This window comes from Notamacropus eugenii, chromosome 1, assembly GCF_028372415.1.
Source record: "Notamacropus eugenii isolate mMacEug1 chromosome 1, mMacEug1.pri_v2, whole genome shotgun sequence".
Classification (NCBI taxonomy): domain Eukaryota; kingdom Metazoa; phylum Chordata; class Mammalia; order Diprotodontia; family Macropodidae; genus Notamacropus; species Notamacropus eugenii.
This window is the reverse complement of record NC_092872.1, coordinates 73,832,368-73,851,001: the sequence shown is the minus strand read 5'-3', so window position 1 is coordinate 73,851,001 and position 18,634 is coordinate 73,832,368. Positions and strand designations below refer to the sequence as shown.

General features: G+C 38.1%; 1 protein-coding gene across 4 annotated transcripts in view; it reads left to right on the top strand.

The window, feature by feature from the left end:
• LOC140501482 (uncharacterized) overlaps window positions 1-18,634 on the top strand; it is a 168,610-nt gene that overhangs the window by 87,576 nt on the left and 62,400 nt on the right. For all 4 annotated transcript variants that reach the window (XM_072605181.1, XM_072605172.1, XM_072605200.1 and 1 more), the window contains one exon: window positions 17,327-17,481. In XM_072605181.1, the coding sequence (XP_072461282.1) occupies window positions 17,327-17,481 (155 nt within the window). The remainder of the gene's footprint in view (window positions 1-17,326; window positions 17,482-18,634) is intronic.

Here is an 18,634-nt window from a genome sequence, read left to right as displayed (position 1 = left end):
TTATGATGTTGCTGGAGTGAGTTGACGTCATTGGTGGGGGTTGGAGGAAGGTAACACTGCAGCTCCTGAGCTAGACAAGACTTATTTGTTTGGTCATTGATTTAATAATTGACACTGAAGTCAAATTTCAATTATCTGTAATCCAACTCACCTGGAAAGCACAATCCTGAAGTGATCGTCTCTTTGAAGTCAATAATTTCAAACTGCTTTACTGTTATGACTCGATTTAGTAACAAGGAACATAATAGATGATTCTCCAAGTCTTTTTTTTTTTAAGTTTGTCATCTGTTGGTGGCTTCCAGCTGAATAATCCATAATTGAAGAAACCATTTTGTATGTTCAAATGTTTGAACAATCTTTAACCTACTGTGCATTTAATCAGATATATGTCATGTCTGAAGAATGTATTGACAGGGTATGCCTAAGTCATGTCATAACACCTCATGCAAGTGAATAGTTGGAGCCTTTAGAATTATCTGCAGGGTTTGGGTGTTCCCCTAGAGCTTGTGTCGGAACTTGGAGATTCACTTTGAGGCCAGGCAGGATCCTCAGACAGAAGGACCTCAGGGAGGGTATTTCAGTTCTGGGGCACACCAATAAATTCCGGTGTGCTCTGAAGTGGGCACTAAGTTTGAAGAATTTGATTCACTATGGATCATGTGAAAATTTTTCAAGTAGATTGGAAATTCCAGAAAGAGCTAACCCCAATCTATCCACTAGGGACTCTTGAGATTTCAAGGCTGGTATAGACAGCCTAAAATGACTTTGAACTTAAAGTAAGTTGCTTGGCAAGTTATTCTCCACCTGTCTTTTATAGTGTGGTACAAAAGACCTTTCTATGAAGTTTAGCCTGATTATTATGGCCTACAGTGATATCCCCTTCCTTTGAATACCAATAGCAATTACCATCTGTACTCCTCATTTGACACATAGGCTGCCTGACTCCATGTTGCTGGTTATTATACCTTATCCACCCAAACTATTTTTTTATGAGTGTTTAACTGGTAAGGGACATCTTGTCCTTAGAATTGTAGTCTTTTAGAATGTTAGAGTTGGAAGAGACCTTGGGGAGCCCCATCTTTCTGAGTATATGGGTGTAAAGCCAACCCCCTGGCTCTTCTTCTGTGGGCTGATTGCTCCCAGTTCTTGCCTGGGTTCACACACAGGCAGCTCCCTTCTCCTGCTCCTTGTCTCAGCTCACAGGGACTGTTCCTCTCCAAACTCTTTCCTGTTTCTTAAAGCTTAACAGGGCTACAACAATATTTATGTACATTACCAATACCATCAAGTCAATTCAGTCATAAAGACCAATAGGCAGGACTTCTGTCTGAGAAATTAACACAGACCAACAGACAGGGTTTCTGTGTGAGAAATCAACACAGATCAACAGACAGGGTGCCAACATCACAAATATTCTTTCTGTTAGGCCTCCCCACAAGCAAGTTCCCCTAGCCCACTCATGGTAGCTTCTCTCTCAGTTCTGCTTCTGACTCTCTCTCTCTCTCTCTCTCTCTCTCTCTCTCTCTCTCTCTCTCTCTCTACTGTACACACACACACATATACTGTTTTGTACATATATATACGTATATATATACATACAGTCTTCAATATATATATTGTTTCTGATCAAAGACTCCTGATTGATTCAATCAAGGGCAAGACTCAATCAAAGGCACTTGACTGGCTAAAAACCCAAACAGCAAAAGATCCTATTTTGCTTGTCGTTACAATGGGCCCTTCTTAAAGTCCAAAATTTTGTTTTCTCTCATGTGAGAATAGTTGCCTCTTAGTATTTATTGAAAAAAAATACATGATGATGAAAAGTTATTCTGAACTCAGGACCAGTTTCATTTAAATCAGGATTTTTCAAAATTAAAGTTCTATTGATGTCTTTTGTTTTTATATCAGAGTCATTTCTGGTCACCTAGAGGAAAGAGGAGGAGAGAGGAAGGAAAAGGAAAGAGGAGGGGAGGGAGGGGAGGGGACAGGACTCTAGAGGGTTCTAAATGTTCCAGCCTTGCACTTGCCTGAGATTTTGAATCATGACCTAGGTATATCCTTCCATTACACTCTTCAGACAACACATACACATCCGAATGAATAATTTTAGTCTTCTAGAAATGACTAATACACACAGCGAAATACTATTCTCTATCCAGTGATCCATGTAGCAATGGACAATAGTTAAAAAAAGTCAAAAGATGTTGATGACATATAAGAGCTTATTTATGTACCATTATGAATCCATAGTCTCAAACTTCAGGGAAATGAGGGAGATGGATTTCTTCATCTCTTCTCCAGGAAGAAAATTCATGAATACCTTCCAATGAATTTGCATTTTATTAATCACAACACCATCTATACAGTATGAGAAAATAGTAATTTACATATGTGACACTATTCAATCTACAGAAAGCATATTTTCTTTTTTGTTATCCTGAGTCACTTAATTGCATGGGTTTCTGCAATAACCCTGCATCACCTCACAGATGTCCCAGATCTAAAAGTTGAGAACCACTAATATGGTCCAAGCCTTCCATTTCATAGATGAGGAAACAGTTTCTAAAAAGTTAGGTGATTTGCTTAAAGTCATGTAGTTAGTGGGAGACATAGCTGAGTCTAGAATCTCTCACCTAATTTTCCTTCCAGTGGTTTTTCTTGGTGTTCCTCTATAGTCACTTTTAGGTAGTAAGCATTCAGTACTTGATTAATCCGACCCATTATCACTGGGACAGTCTCTGCTACTACCTTGAGATTTTGGAAGAAAAGCACCTGTTGGATACTGCATGTTCATTCTCATGATTCTCTTGCATGTACAGACTCTAATATACATGAGTGGGTTGTGTGCCTATGACTTCTAGAGGTATTTTTTCAGTGCCTTGTCCTAGTTTGCATCTTCTTCTGGTTGTATAATGTCCCGGACAGTCACATGGTGACTACACGAAAGGCACAAATACTTATCTTTCACTTTTCTTCCTTATTTTTCCCAACCGCAGCCTTTTAGGCTGAACTAAAATCACAGATGCTAGAACCTACTAGCTTTCTTACCTTCCCTTGCTGGCCTACAAAACTGCTTTCAGACTAGAATATTTGGAAAGTTCCCCTCGGTTTTAAAATGCTCCAATATATTTTTCTTTATTATCAGGCTTTAGCCCTAATACAATACAGTTGTTAATTGCATTTGTTTAAAAATTTTGTGCTAGATTTCATTGCACTGTGATTTTATTGGAATGATGAATTGACAGTGAAGAAACTCCTTCCACCATTGTAGAGCAGAACATGCTTGCCTGGGATCATTGTGTGGTTGTGTCCTGTCTAGGATAATGAGCCAATATTGTTAGAGGTAATTGAATTCAGATTTTTTAAAAAAAACTCCAAGTTTCTACCCTCTACGTCATACCACATTTCATGGTGCTTGCTCTTGTTATTATTTCTAATAATATGTGGCATTTATATAGCACTTTGATGTTTGCAAATTGTTTTACTTACATTGTCTCATTGGAGCATCCCTTCTATTTTTATGACATTTTATAGTTTTCATAGATACTATTATCTCATTTTATCTTTATCACCTTGTAGAACAGCCAGAGAAGGTGATATTATCCCCATTGTATAGGTGGTGAAACTGAAACTCAGAGAGGTGATTTACTCAAGAGCATGTGAATAATAGGTGGTGAAACCAGCATGAATCTGGGCTGTTGGAGTCTTAGTCATTGTCATCTGTCTCATTACATTGCCTTTTTAATAAATGAGATGTGTCAGAGACAGGACTTTGGACATGGGAATGTTTTGAATTTATGTTTATGAGGGACAGTAGGATGTTAACTCCTTGATGGAAGGAATTGTTTTGTTTTTGCCCCATGGGTGAAGTATTCTGTTACCTCTAAATATCTTCCTCTGTGTTAGTGAGGTAATTCTTTTCATCCTTATGTTAACAGGAGGATTTAATAAATTAAATTGATTCCTGAAGTGGAACACATTCCCTCAGTTATGTTTAAAAGGGTGAAGGAAGGGAAGGAGGAAAGTATGGAAGAAGTAAGAATGAAAGAAGGAAGAAGGAAGACTGAAGGAAGGAAGAAGGAAGGAGGGAAAATGGAAGAAAGAAAAGAGAGAAGGAAGAAGGAAGAGAAGAAAGGGAATCTAAAGATTAGATCATAGAATCTCTTCAATTATTTTATCCAACAAAGTCAGTTAGAATTTTCTGAACCTAACCCAATCGTTATAGCTAAGCTTTAGGGAAATGCAAATGTTGCCCTCCCAAGAACATCTTCTGTGGCTCTCTATCACACTTTCCCACTCTCCTGTCTTTGACAGCATATTGCCTATTTCCCTCTTCCCTTGGAAACAGATGGAGTATCACTCACAGGAGATGGGCTGGAGCACTAAGTTACTAACTTGGATCTCTTATTTTCCTAGTTATGAAATATTCATTTAAACAATGGGCCAAACACTTCTGGTCATACTTCTCATTTAAGAAAATGATTTATTATGGTCTAATCTGTATGTTGAATTGGCCTCACTATAGAAGTGATAACAGTTGTAGTCCTTACTGCCAAAGCGCCATAGTGTCATCACATCATAAGGGCAGCTACGTAGCTCGGTGTTGCATCTGGAATCTGGAAGACTCATCTTCCTGAGCTGAAGTCTAACCTCAGACACTTACTAACCATGTGATCCTGGGCAAGTCACGTTACCCTGTTTACCTCAGTTTCCTCATCTGTAAAATGAGTCTAGAAGGAAATAGCAAACCACTCCATTATCTTTGCCAAGAAAACCCAAAAAGGGATCACAAAGAGTAAGACATGACTGAAAGGACTGGAGAACATTGTCACATTGTAGATTTTGAATTGGAAGGGGGTATTTGACATATCTAGTCAAATTTCCTCATTTTAAAGATAAGGAAACTGAGGCTTAGAGACCTCAAATGACCTGCCCACGGTCACAAATCTGGTGTCAGAGACAGGATTTGAATTTAAGTCTTCATTAACCGAAGTTTGACTCTGTACTCCAGCAGGGTGTTTGGGGAGTTACTCTTTTAGGCAGATAATATGCTGTGGACTGCTAAATGAAATCTATGTATTATATAATACAAGCAGGATTAATATCAGTCATTAATATGTACATTGGCACTTCAGTAATAATTGGAATAGTAATGACATATAGTACTTAGAGGTTTACAAAGCACTTTACAGCTGTTACATCATTTGATCTTCACAACAATCCTGGGAGGTAGGTACTATTGTTACCCCAACTTTACAGATGAGTAAACTGGCCATGAGAGAAATTAGGTGACTTATTCAGGGTCACACAGCTTGTGCCTCAGGCTGAATTTGAACTCAGGTCTTCTTAACTTCAGGCTAAACCTGTATTGACTGAGCCACCCAGCTGCCTCTTGAGTGGATGTATGACTTTAGAGTAACATAATATAGTGGAAAGCATTCTGAATTTGGAGTCAAAGGATGTGGATTCAAATCCTGGCTCTGTCACTTGCTATCCATTTAACTTTGGGCAAGTCTCTTCAGCTCTCTGGACTTCAATGTTTCATTTGTAAAATAAGAGAGTTGGTCTAGATGATCCCTAAGGTCCCTTCCAGCCTTAAAACTTTCATCTTTTGTCCTTATGACTCCAAATACACACCTCCAGAGGTTGATGGGAAGCTTGAAGGGTATGATATGGTTTAGCCCTCGGTAAGGTTATATTTTATTTCTATAGATATTTCTATATATAAATGCCAATTTTATCACACCTTGCACATATCTTCCTGCAAGGTCTTCTGGTTAACAGTGATAGTTCAATACACAATTATTAAATGATAACTTCTGGTCTAACTTTGACTCTCAGACAGCTCACTGTTTTTAGTTGTCATGGTGTTCCAGAGTTTATAATGGTACTTAATGCTTTCTGATCAGTCTGCCTTGTGACTCAGAGTATGCATTGGGAGGTTTCATGATTATGGGTGTGATCTGAGACTTTTAAAAGTATTGTTCCCTTTTTTTCCCTATGTAAAAGTAATTGGTCTTTATGAGGTTTGAATGCATAGATATGTGCATCCTTCTCTAACTGCATTTTTTTTTAGCCAGTAAATGCTATTCTGGTTTCAAAATTCCATCTATTGAAGCATTTCTCCCCATCCCCCAAACTCCTCCCCCCCTTTTAAAGAAAAAGAAATAGTGTCACTGTGAAAATGACACATTTTGTAATGAAAACCTTGTATTCTAATATGTATGACAGTGTAAAAAACATAAGAGAATTGGGTGTAATTCAATTAGGTTTTACAACAATTATTTTTTGTGTGTAAAAATATGACTTTAACCTTTTCCTTAAGTTTTCAGAATAATGAACAGAAAAATGTATCTCACCTCGAAAAGTATCATGAGTTATGTTTACAGAAGTATGCAGCCACTTTTGAATTTGTTTCAGAAGCTCAGATATTTCGGAGGATGCTTCTAGATTTTGTTGGTGAGGAACCACTGTTTTGGAGTTTGGACTCTGTTTGACCTACTTTTTCAGTGCCTTGGCATCCTCGCTTGGTGCTCACAAGGATCCTATTTCAGAGTGTCAGTTGGGTAAAGGCTAAACTAGAAGGTGTGATCTTACTTGAGAGCCTCAAGAGTCACTTTCAAGCGACTCTCACCTGCTGGGGGCTGCAGTGATCTCCTTGTCTTCTCCTGTTCTCTCTCCTTCTTTCCTCTTGTATACTCTCTCACTTTTCTTTTTCCTTTCTCTTTCTTTACCCATGGTCTCTTTGTCTCTTTTGCTCTTTCTCCTCTCTCATCCTTCCTCTCTCTCCTGTTGATTCTTACATGCTTGTTCATGCCTTCACTATTCCATTGCCTCTTCCAGACATTTGTACTTCCACCCACCCACTCCTTTCTACCTTTCCTTTATAGGAACATTGTCCTTGTGTCCTAGGAAGGAAACAATCTAATCCAAAGTCAATGACTCTCAGTCTTGAATTTGTGATCTTTCCTTTGTTTTCCTTCCCACTGTCCCAAAATGAAATTATTTTTTTAATCATAGGATCATAAATTTACAGCTGAAAGAGACTTTAGATATCATCTAATCCAACTACCTTTTTAAAAAATTCGAAAACCGAAACTCAGAGAGATTGAGATACTTGACCAAATATGTAGCAAGTAGCACAATTGGAGCTCAAACCCAGATCCTGTGACTCCAACTTCAGCAATTTTTTCACAATACTACACTACAGTTTTCACAAATGGAAATATTATATATCATTCAGAATAGTTAATGCTAGTAAGAAAGTTGAGGATGGCTCAGAAAGAAGCATTTGGGCATCTCAAAATTCCCAAAAAGTTGGCAATCGTTAGATGAGAAGCATGAAGGTTGGATCTCTCATCTTGTCAAGAATGTATTCTCTTTCTACTCTATTGTGTCAGGTTAGTTGGTGAGGTGGTTGACATGACAGATGTCTTGTCAGAGACAGAGAGCCAGGGAAAATGGAAATCTGGAGGCTTAATGGCCAATGGAGATTTTAGGGGACTAAATTTGCTAGAAGTGGAGCTATGTAAGCTGTATGGTGGCATCAGAGCTGAAAATTATAGTCTGTTTTATTAAAGGTCTCAAAGAGCAAAAAAAATCTGTAGCCTACTTTAAAACATTATAATTAACTGAGCCAAATTCTTGTAGTCATAAAATCGTAAATCCTCAAGTGATCTCAAAGCCTCTCCAGGCTAACTCAGGTTTTTTCTCTGATTTTTTAAATTTAGTATTTATTTATTTGCCATTTTACAATAATTTAATATATAATGATGTAATATTTAATACTTTATTTAAAACTTTTCTTTTTTCAGATATTTTACTAATCTGTCTCTTCTACTACCCCCACTCATTCAATTTTTTGAAAATCCCCCAAAACTAAAACCATACCCTTCAATACATTGTTACATAGTCATGCAAAACAAATTCCCACTTTGACTGTCTGAAAATGTTTCTTTTTTTAAGTTCAACGCCTCTCCGTTAGGAGGTAAGTTGACATGTTTCATCTTCATTCTTTTGGACTCATGATTTTGTCATTGTGTTAATCACATTTCCAAATTTTTTCAAGTGATTTTTTGCTGTAATATAATGTTATAGTTGTATGATTTTTTCTCATAGTTCTGTACCCTTTAGAGAGAAGACTGCACCAGTCTTCTCAGTTTCCTCTGAAATTGTCCATTTCATCATTTCTTAGAAAATTATAATATTCCATTATACTCATACATTGCAATTTGTTTTGCCATTCCCCTGTTTGAATATATCATTTTAGTTTCCAATTTTTGGTTCCCATGAAAAGAGCTGATATGAATATTTTTGTATATAAAGGTTCTTTTCTTTGAAGTCTATGGGCTATATAGGCCAACCCCTCTGTGAACAAGAGTCACCTCTATAATATCACTGACCAGTCCTGCCTCTCCTTGAATAGCTCTGAGGTTCCTTTCAAATCAAGATCTAAGATCCTCTAAGTGGAAAGACCCCATTTCTTCTCAGGTAGTTCATTCTCCTTTTGCACAGCTCACTTAGAGCATCTTTCCTGAGAGCAAAACCGTTTCTTCCTCTCTCCAACCTGCTCTTCCTACGTCTGCCCTCTGAGATCAAAAAAAGGTCCAACCTCACTTCTACGTGGTAAACCTTTAGGTATTTGTAGACAATCATTGTGTCCCCCTAAGTCTCCTCATTCCTAGTTTTTTCACTTGGTTCTTATATAACGTCATCTATCATCAACCCCATTATTCTCTTGTTTACCCCACCCAGCTTGTTAGTTTCCTTTCCAAATTAGTTGTTTTCAGTCATGTCCAACTCTTCCCATTTGGGGTTTTCTTGACAAAGATACTAAAGTGTTTTGCCATTTTCTTCTCCAGCTCATTTTACAGATGAGGAAACTCAGGCAAACGAAGTTAAGTGATTTGTCCAGGATCACACAGCCAATAAATGTCTGAGGCCAGATCTGAACTCAGGAAGAGGAGTCTTCTGGACTCCAGACCCAGCACTCTGTACAGTATGGCACCACTGAGGTCCCCATAGTATATAGAATTGTACATGGTAGTACAAATATAGTCTCATGAGGACAGAACATGGTAGAACTATGGTTTTCCTTATTCTGGACACTATGTTGCTCTGCTAAGGTAGCATTAGATTTTTGAACTGCCATGCCATTGACTTGTATTGTTCTTGAAGTCCATTTTAACCCCCACATCTTAATTTTTTCTCCACTATGGAAATTGTCATACACGGGAACAGTTTTAAATTTATTCTTTTTATGTAAATCACATAGGGGATTGGATGAGGTAATGTCTAAAGGCCCTTTCAACTCTATGCAGTAGATAAATAAAATGTTTAAAGGACACAAAAGTTTTTTAGAATATGTAGGCTTGACTTGGTGGCCATGTCAATGGATGCATTTAGCAATGAGTGAATGTCTCTTTTTGCCTTATATTGCATAGATGAATAATAAAAAACAAACAGACACATATAGACCTTAGAACTTAATGATGATGAAGTAGCCCACAACACTACCTTTGGACAGATGGTATTATTTCTAGCTGTGACTTTCAGATCATAGCAATACCTATTAAATGACTCTTGCTTTAGAGTGCTTTCCCTTATATACATCATGAAAGCTGTGCTTCATGCATCCTTATATAAAAACTTCTGAAAGTGAATTAACTGATTTCAAATTATGCATTAGAAATCTCAGAGGGTCAGAGGAGGAAACAGCTGCAAAAGAATGGAAAGTCAAGAAAGGAACATATGGAAAGTATAACAAGTTTGACTGAATTCATTTCTATATTATATGAAACACAAAATTGCTCTCTGTTGCTCAAGACATTTTTTTAATAATGTGCATTTCAAATGTATGTCCTTCCTGTGCAGAGAGCATGATGCCATTGTCATGGGGAGATATGCTTTCAGTTTGTGTACCTGTAGCAGAAATGGGTTGTCTGATGGGGCTTCCCTTGTGGCCTGTATCACATATTTGTAAGACTAACGACTAGCTTCAGTATATTTTTTTTCCCTGTGCAGTGGTTAATTGGCTTACATGGAGATCCAGGCCATGTGTGCCCTCGCTGGTGCTTTAGTTGCGGTAATTAAGTAAAACTCAATAACTCTGTCAAAAAAAAATGAACTTGAGATAATGTGTCAATGGAAAGAGTGTTGGGTTTGGAGTCTGAGGATCTGAGTTTGACTTCTGGCTCATCCATTTAATAAAGCATCACTTAACCTGTCTGCACGTTGGTTTCCCAGCTGCCAAATGAGGGAGTTAGGGTTGATGGCCTTTAAGGTCTCTTCTGTCTCTACATCTATAATCTTATTCTACTTAGCTTTAATTCATTTTAGATTTTCAGTGAAAGTGTTTGATATCAGGCAAGATGGAAAGAGAAAGCGACCGAGAAAGAAAACTGAATGATTTGGAATAATAGGTATGTATGTATGTATGCATGTGTGTGTATGTATGTATGCGTGTATGTATGTATGCATGTGTGTATGTGTGTATGTATGTATCTATGTATTTTTCTTTTTCAAGAGCTGTGATTTCATCTGTATAGGGAGTTCCAGGTGAGCCAATTCTTTCTACCAATACAGATCAGCAGTTATTCTACAACATGTAGCTTTAAGGAGTTGATTAAGGCAACAGGAGGTTAAATGGATTCCCTGGGTCACACAGTCTCGTATGTCAGCAGAGGGACCTGAAAACGGATTTTCTTGCCCCTTAGGCCAATTTTCTATCCATTTTACCATGATGCATCTCATCCAATTTATATTTCTATGGTTCTTTTCTCTGAAAAACTCAGTGCCACCTTATATGCTCCCCTCACAGATGTACTCAGTTTATGATTCTGGCTGGTGTCTTCCTGATTTGGGGGAGCAGGAATGTGTTGAAACCAGCAAGTTCTTGTACAAGTAGCTGCCTGAACAATTGTACAAAAAGCCCAGGTTAGTAACCATGGAGTTGAAGGGATAAGGTGAAAAAATAGTGTCTGAAGTATAAACAGGGTCAAAACCAGTCACTCAAAAAGCATTTATTAAGCATGTACCTTGTGTCAAACACTGCAAAAATCTGGGGAGAGGATTTAAAAAAAAGGCAAAATCAGTATCGGACTTGAAGGAGTTCACAACACGTAAATAAATAGGTATGATGGAAGGCAATCTGGGAAAGAAAGGCACCAGCACCTACAAAACAGGCAAGACTAGAAAAGGCTTACTGTAGAAGTCAGATTCAATAAAGTCCAAGGAAGGCTAGTGAGAGCTATCGGTCAGGCTCCAGTGATCTAACATGGAAGAAGTAGGAAGAGTCTGGGTCTGGCAAAGATTTCTCTAAGGATTTTTCACTCACTATTTGGTTGCTCTATTTTTTTTTCTTTTGGTCGAGTCATAAGTGGCTAGTTTTGCTCTTTAACTTCCTTTGAGTTCATCTCAACTGGACAGCTCCCACTGTTATAAACTTGTTCCTTTCCGTAATTACTGATGTCTTCAAGCAATGCTTTTTGACAAGGTCCTTTTGCAGTAGATTGAGGAAAGCCTTATTATTTTGTTATGAAGAAACATGAGCCCAGAGTGACCAACTGATTCATTACAAATAAAAGCATTTTAACAGCACATTTGAGAATATCTCAAGTCTCCTTTTTTTATTAGAATCACAGAATTTGCATTAGAAGGTAGTACAACCCTTAGATGTAGAAATACCCATGATAACATGTCCAACAAGTGGTCATTTAATCTCTGCTTCTCTGTCTCCATGTCTCTATCTCTCCCTCCCTCTCTCCATTCTTCCTCCTTTCTCTTCTTTCCCCTTCCTCCAGCTTTTTTTCTGTGTCTGTCTCTTGGAAATCATTAATACTGACTTTGTAGTGCATAATCACTTTTTCATATCAACTATTGCTGGGTTATATAAAATAATCCTTTATTGAATACTTCCCTTTTATTTAAGAGAACAAGTTAAGAAATAGCATTTTGTGTATGTTCAATTCAACAGGTACTTATTTAATTCCCAGGTGGTGTAGAGAACTGTGCTAGGCACTAGGAGAAATAAAAATGTTAGATTCAATATGATCTCTACCTCTAGGACATTAGCAGGCTATGACACAAAGCATTTTGGACCAACTATGGGATGTCTTTAGACTTTACAAATAATGGAGTATTAGAACACGACTTGGAACTAGAAGACAGTAGTTCAGGTATCAATACTTTTGTGGCTGGAAAAGTCACCATACCTCTCCAAGCCTCAGTTTCTTTATCTGTATGATGGAAGTAATAATATTTTTCACTTCCTGCCTCAGAGTGTTGTGATTACATGTTTTTGTAGCCTGGTGTTATACAAATTTGAGTTAGTATTTTCTGCTTTCATGTGTGGCCAGAATCCAGTAATAGTTTACCTAAAAGTCATAGTAGAACTGTGTTTGATTGAAAGATTGGGTGATTATGCTTATTTTTGCTGCATAATTCCTATTACAGGACCACGCTTGGTGCATGCAGTGAAATAATTTATGTAAAAATTTTTGTTATTTTTTTCACACAAGATTAAACCATAGAAGATATAACTTTTTGGCATATATAAAGGACGTTGCTAGGCAGTGTGGCATAATGGCTAGGTAGCTGGGCTTGGAGAGCGGAAGACCAGAGTTCAAGTCTTGCCTCTGTATCATTAGGGTGAAAGTCACTTAACCTCTCAGGGGTCCAGGCAAGTAGCTATGATGGTAAATTACAAACAAGGTGTCAGTTCTGCACTGGCAGTGGTTCTCCGGATTTATGTAACTCTCAGGTCTATACATTAAAAAAGGAAAAAAAGAATATTATTCATGACAATAGTATTGCAAAAGGAATTAAATACCAAGACTCCTAATTCATGGTTTTATAACTGTTTTGGATGATGTAGTCCAACCCTCTCCTTTTATAAATAAAGAAACTGAGTCCCAAAGAGGCAAATTCAATTTGCTGCACAGATAGAAAGCCATTAGAATTTGAAAACAGGTCTTATGATAGCAAATCTAGCATGCTTTTCACCATGTCATGCTGCCTTTCCCATTTTTTCAAAGATATTTTAGTACATCTCATGTAACCTCCCTCCTCAAGCTTAATCTGTATTTCTTCAAAATTCAATTTAATACACCTGAATTAAATGCCTGCAATATGCAAGGTACCATGTTAGGGGAGAGAAACAGTACAAGTGATGGCAAAGTGGGATCTGTGCATTTAAGACAATTAATCTGGCAGCTTTGTGGAATTGGAGATATCTTGAAGTAATGCTTCACAACCTCTTCTTCTCACTTGTTGAGAGATTCTTTCCCAATGCACAGGAAAAAATAACTTCAATGAAATCCATGCAAAGAAGTTTCTTAAATTGAGTGTAGCTAGATTGGTAGTGTCTCAAGTGAAATTTGACAAAAAGGTAAACTGAGGCAAATCTCTGTGCAAGATAACAGTTATTAACATGGGTGTGCTATCTGCCAATAAATGGGTCATTGGCCTGCTACCATTAATGCCCAAGACCCCAGCCAAAATAACAGTTCCCTTTAGGGTTTGGGTAGAACAGAACCGAAAAAACAAAACAATGTAGGTGACATCATGGGATTGATTGCAATATGACTGGTTAAAAAGATGAGGCATAGGGAACAACATGATTGGTAATGGGAGCTAGCAATCCCCTTTGCCCCCTTCTCTCATGAGACTAAGAAGTGCTCATTGTCTGAGTCTAGGCACAAGATGTTGGGTCTGACTTTGGACAGCAAACCAGACATCTTTGAAGGAAAGCTATCAGGCCGAAACTCTCTTGTGTTCACATTCATTCTCCAAGGTCAGTTAAATTTCTTGAGGTAGCAAGTTTTTAAACTTAACCCATTGCAAGCCAGCTGAACTCTGAACTCAGTTCAGAGACAAAGAACCATGACTTAAGCAGTTTCAGGACAAAAGCAGTTACTGGAAAAAATCAACTACTTGTAAATGAAATCAATAAGAAAACGATACGGGATCAGTCTTAATCTTTTCAGCACCAAGCTAAAATATCTGACCAGGGAATGCCTGGAAATTACAGAAGGAAGCCATTTAGTCTGGTTTTTTAAAAAAAACTTGTTAATAATGTCTCGTTTTCATATTGCGTAAATTTCTCTCTATATTGCTCTCCTAACTTCTGCCATCCTATGTAAGAAAGAATATTTTTTAGAAAAAGAAAAGACATCGGCAAATTTAACCCACACACGCACACACACACACACACCCATACACACACACACACACACACAAACACACACCACAAAATCAGGAAATACATACAATGATCCACTCCTGCGAACCTCCCATTTGCCCTTCCGTACTAAAGATAGCCCTGACAAGGAACACCAGTGAGAAGCAAATATTTCCTTGTCCCTTGGATCGATCTGCTCCTCATTTGGTTTACTTATTTGTTGAGAAAACCTTGTAAATCTCGCTAAGCTATATTTGTTTTCTTTTAAAGAAGAGTAGAGCCTTCCAAGAGGAAAAGCTTTTTATAGCTCTGAACTAATTGCCAATTAAATATATATTTTGTTGAGCGTTGGGCAATCCTGGTCTCTTTTGTGAAGAGAGAAGGCATCTTGGCCGGCTGGTTGCAAGTACTGTTTTTGAGGAATGCCATCTGCTGAAGTCAAGGGGACTTGTATATTAGGAACCCTAATCATGAAGTTGAGAGTTGAGTTGAGAGGCAGTTTGGTGTAGAGGGAAGAATACTGGATTTGGAGGAAGCCCTAGCATCAAATCTTGCTTTTGCTACATGATAATTATAAACTTAAGAATGTCATTTGACTACTGTAGCCTCAGTTTTGTCAACTGTAAAATAGACTTGAGCTAGAAAACTTCCAAGATCCCTTTCAACTCTAAAAGGTGATCCTGTGAAGCAGTGAGGCCTGGTAAGGTAAACAACATTTATCCTTATATATAACAGTATTTATCCTTATTAGGCTAAATAAGAGATTTTGAATTTAGTAACACATGTACTAGAAAAGGTGCTTATTCAAAGTCAGCTTTCCATGGAGGTGAAGTAAGTGGCCACTACAGTCTGCCGCTCACGGAAATAACTTCCCTCTGGGTTCCATCTGGGAGTTGAAATGATTGTGACATGAAGGCAAAGACAACAAAATGTATTTTAGAAGAAAAAAGAAATGCCATATACCATACTTTCTCCTTTGCTGGTGCCAAAAATTAAGAAGCGACAAAGCCTTTCATTCCATGATCAGAAATGTAGATTTAGAGGAAGATTAAGGTGGTGGGTTAATGAAAACTCACTAAATAAGAACTAGCTTTTGGGATTTATAAAAGAAAGCCCTTTTGTGCCTGCTCAGGTTGTCCTGGCCTGCATAATTCTGGATTAGTAAGAAAAGAGAGAAGTTCCAACTATGTCCAACCATTGGCTCCCCTTCAGGGGGAAATTGAGGGGGGTGCTAATCCTCCCATTACAAATATAACTTAACAAGTCTTTAGACTCAAACACATGAATTTCTCTGGAAGCCCCATTTCACTGTGTTCCTTTTCATGGAAGGCACAGCTTCTGCTGAGTACTCGTAGTTCCATTTCCCATCTGTCTTTTGAAGATGTAGCTACCTGAAATGCTTCCAGCTTCCTTATCCATAGTTAAATGCTTATGTAGGGTTTGTTTTGGGAAGCTAGGTGGCTAAAGCACTAGCCCTGAAGTCAGGAAGACCTGAGTTCAAATCTGACCTCAGATACTTATTAGCTGTGTGACCCTGGGCTAGTTACTTAACCCTATTTGCTTCAGTTTCCTCATTTATAAAATGAATTGGAGAAGGAAATGGCAAACCATTCCAATATCTTTGCCAAGAAAACTCCATATGGGGTCATAAAGAGTTGGACACGAAAGGACTGAACAACATTGGGTCTATTTAGTTTGTTAATGACTTTTGATACCTTTAGAGATTCTTAGTGGAGATTATTTTTCCATTTGATAAAGTTCTGTGGAGGAATTCCTTATATTCAGTAATTGTGTTAATTTGAATTAAATTTGTAGTTCTAATTTAACCTATGAATTTAAGCCGGATAATGATGCCAGAATCCCTGATTGTTATGATCGGCAGATTATGGGCAGCCACTGGTGCCAAAGGGTGTCAAACTCCCATGTCATAATGCCACAGAATTACATGTTTATATGTAGATGCTATGCTACATGACTGTGCTATGATCAGGGAGACTTGTGTTTAAAACATGCCACATAAATTGTGTGGCTTTGGACAAGTCACTTGACCTCTCTCAACCTCAGTTTCTGCATCTAAAATGTGGATAATAAGATCTCCTACCTCACAGGGTTGTTGTGGGGATCAAGGGAAGTAATATGTAAAGTGCTATCTAAATGATAGCCATCATTCTCATTATTGTTGAAACTGTCCTCCGCTGAAGTACCCTTCTAAAGTCTCATCATAGTATGGAGGTGACTCTTGGATCCTAAGGTGAATGGAGAGTCAAGCTTTGGCAGGTACCACCAACCTGCAAAAATATTTCCTTGGATGATTTCTCCTCTTCAGACTCTACAAGGCAAGGTGGAAATGACTGTAGGCAGTCTTTAGTGATCATCATAGACTTATTGCTGGAAGCGACCTTGGAGGATATTAAACCTAACCCCTTCTTTCAGTATATGAGAAAACTGGGGTGCAGAGTTTTTGCCTCGAGTCAAATAGTTAGAAGACATCTGGGGTAAGATTCACACTCAAGACTCCTTCACTTTAAGTCTAGCAGTCTTTCTGCTGTGTCACCTAGCTGCCTGGAGGAGACCTCTGAAGGTGTCTAGTGCAACTTGTAAATGAACAGTCATCCCCTCTATGCCATCCCTGAAAAGGGATCATCTACTCTGTCTTAGAATACTTTCTCTTAGGAGGAGTCCACTAGCACTGAAGGCAAGCCACTCTGCTTTGAGATAGCTCTGCTTGGTGGGACAAAAATGCCCTTTCAATAAACCTAAATCTGCCTCTCTGCAAGAAGGACATGTTGATAGAATGGGAAGTAAGTTTGCAGCTGTTGGCATTGCCAACTTAATAAACTTTCTAGGAAATAAAATGGAAAGAGGAACAGTTGATGAGGTGACCTCATTCTGCACCTGAATGGCTGGAGCATTGCCCTCTTCAGAGATGTACAATGCTCCCCATTTTCTCTTCATTTTCTCTGTTGCTCATCACATCATGTTTAGACTGTATATTAACATTCATCTCACACACAGTTCTTTCTCTTTGTTATAATCATGGAAACCCTTTCCACTGATCTCCAGTTGTCACAATTTAATGACTGAGAAGCACTACAGTTATTGATCATTATGTATGTGTTTGGTTTTGTTATGTTTTTAATCACCCAGGAGCTGAATGTCACAAGCTGCAGTGGTCCCAGACTGAAGGGCGATAAGCTTCTTCTCTATGCAAGTACATTCTGCAACAGGTTGACCATAGTGGATATAAGTTGGAGTGGGGCTACAGATTTGGGTGTGTTGGCTCTTGCTGAAGGAGCATCAAGGTACAGTATCAAAAATTATTCTGTTTTTCCCCAAGTGGAATATGTACCTTTCCTTTTTCTGTGACCAGTACCTTACAGGTTAGAGCAGCCAGGTGACTTTGTGCAGACAACTGTGAATTTAGAGTCAAGAAGACCTGTGTTCAAATCCTGACTCAGAATTCTTAGTAGCTATGTGACTCTGGGCAAGATACCTAACTTCTCTCACCCTTAGTTTCCTCATCTATAATATGGGGATAGTAATACCTACTCCATAAGGCTTTTGTGAGTATCAAATGAGATTATATATTTAAATGCATCATTGTAATAATTTTTCTGGCCCTAGTAATAGGTTATAATCTTAGCTGTCATTTTGTAGTAATATCTCAGTTGTCTTCAATTTGGGATTTTATTTTGGTCTTTCGTTATTGTTTCATCAGTGCTGGAAACTTAGCTCCAGTTGTATAGAAACTTTTAGTATGGAAACTTTCTTTATCCATGTAAATGGGCAATTCTGTAATCTAAAATCTTCTAGAGTTGTCTGGGGGCACCCAAGGTTTTGGTGAATTATCCTAGCAAGTGTGTGTTGGCAAATATGAAAAACAATAGCTCACTGAAAATATTTATGCAGATCTATACTTTTAAGTTTAATCTGTATTATTAACAAACATTCCCTCCATCGCTTTAAGTAAAGACAGTCAACAAAACCATTTTAAAACCTTTATTTGTAGCCTTCATCCATTTAGTAGGTATAAATTCTCGCAATGAATATTTAGCAATCCTCTAGCAGCTCCATCCACCACATCCCTGGCCCTTGTTCTCAGAGTCTGTGTGCATCAGGTGCCAGACTTGACCCTGTATCTTCCTGGCTCCAAAAACCTCTCTCTCAGTGGAATCACTAAGCAGTATGTCACATTGCTTCTCAGTTTGGGTTTATATATGCTAGTTAGGGAAGAAACATAGGCTTGAGTCACCCCCACCTGCATCTTCTTTCTAGAATAAGTATCCTTAATTCCTTCACCCTGTCTTTGGATGGGGCAGATTGTATGGGACAGTTGTAATTTCCTTCACCATATAAGTTGCTTTCTTCTGTACACCCTCCTCTAACTTTCCAGTATCTTGAAAATATAGTACTCAGTTTTTAACATAATGCTTTAGATATTGCCTGAAAGAGTAT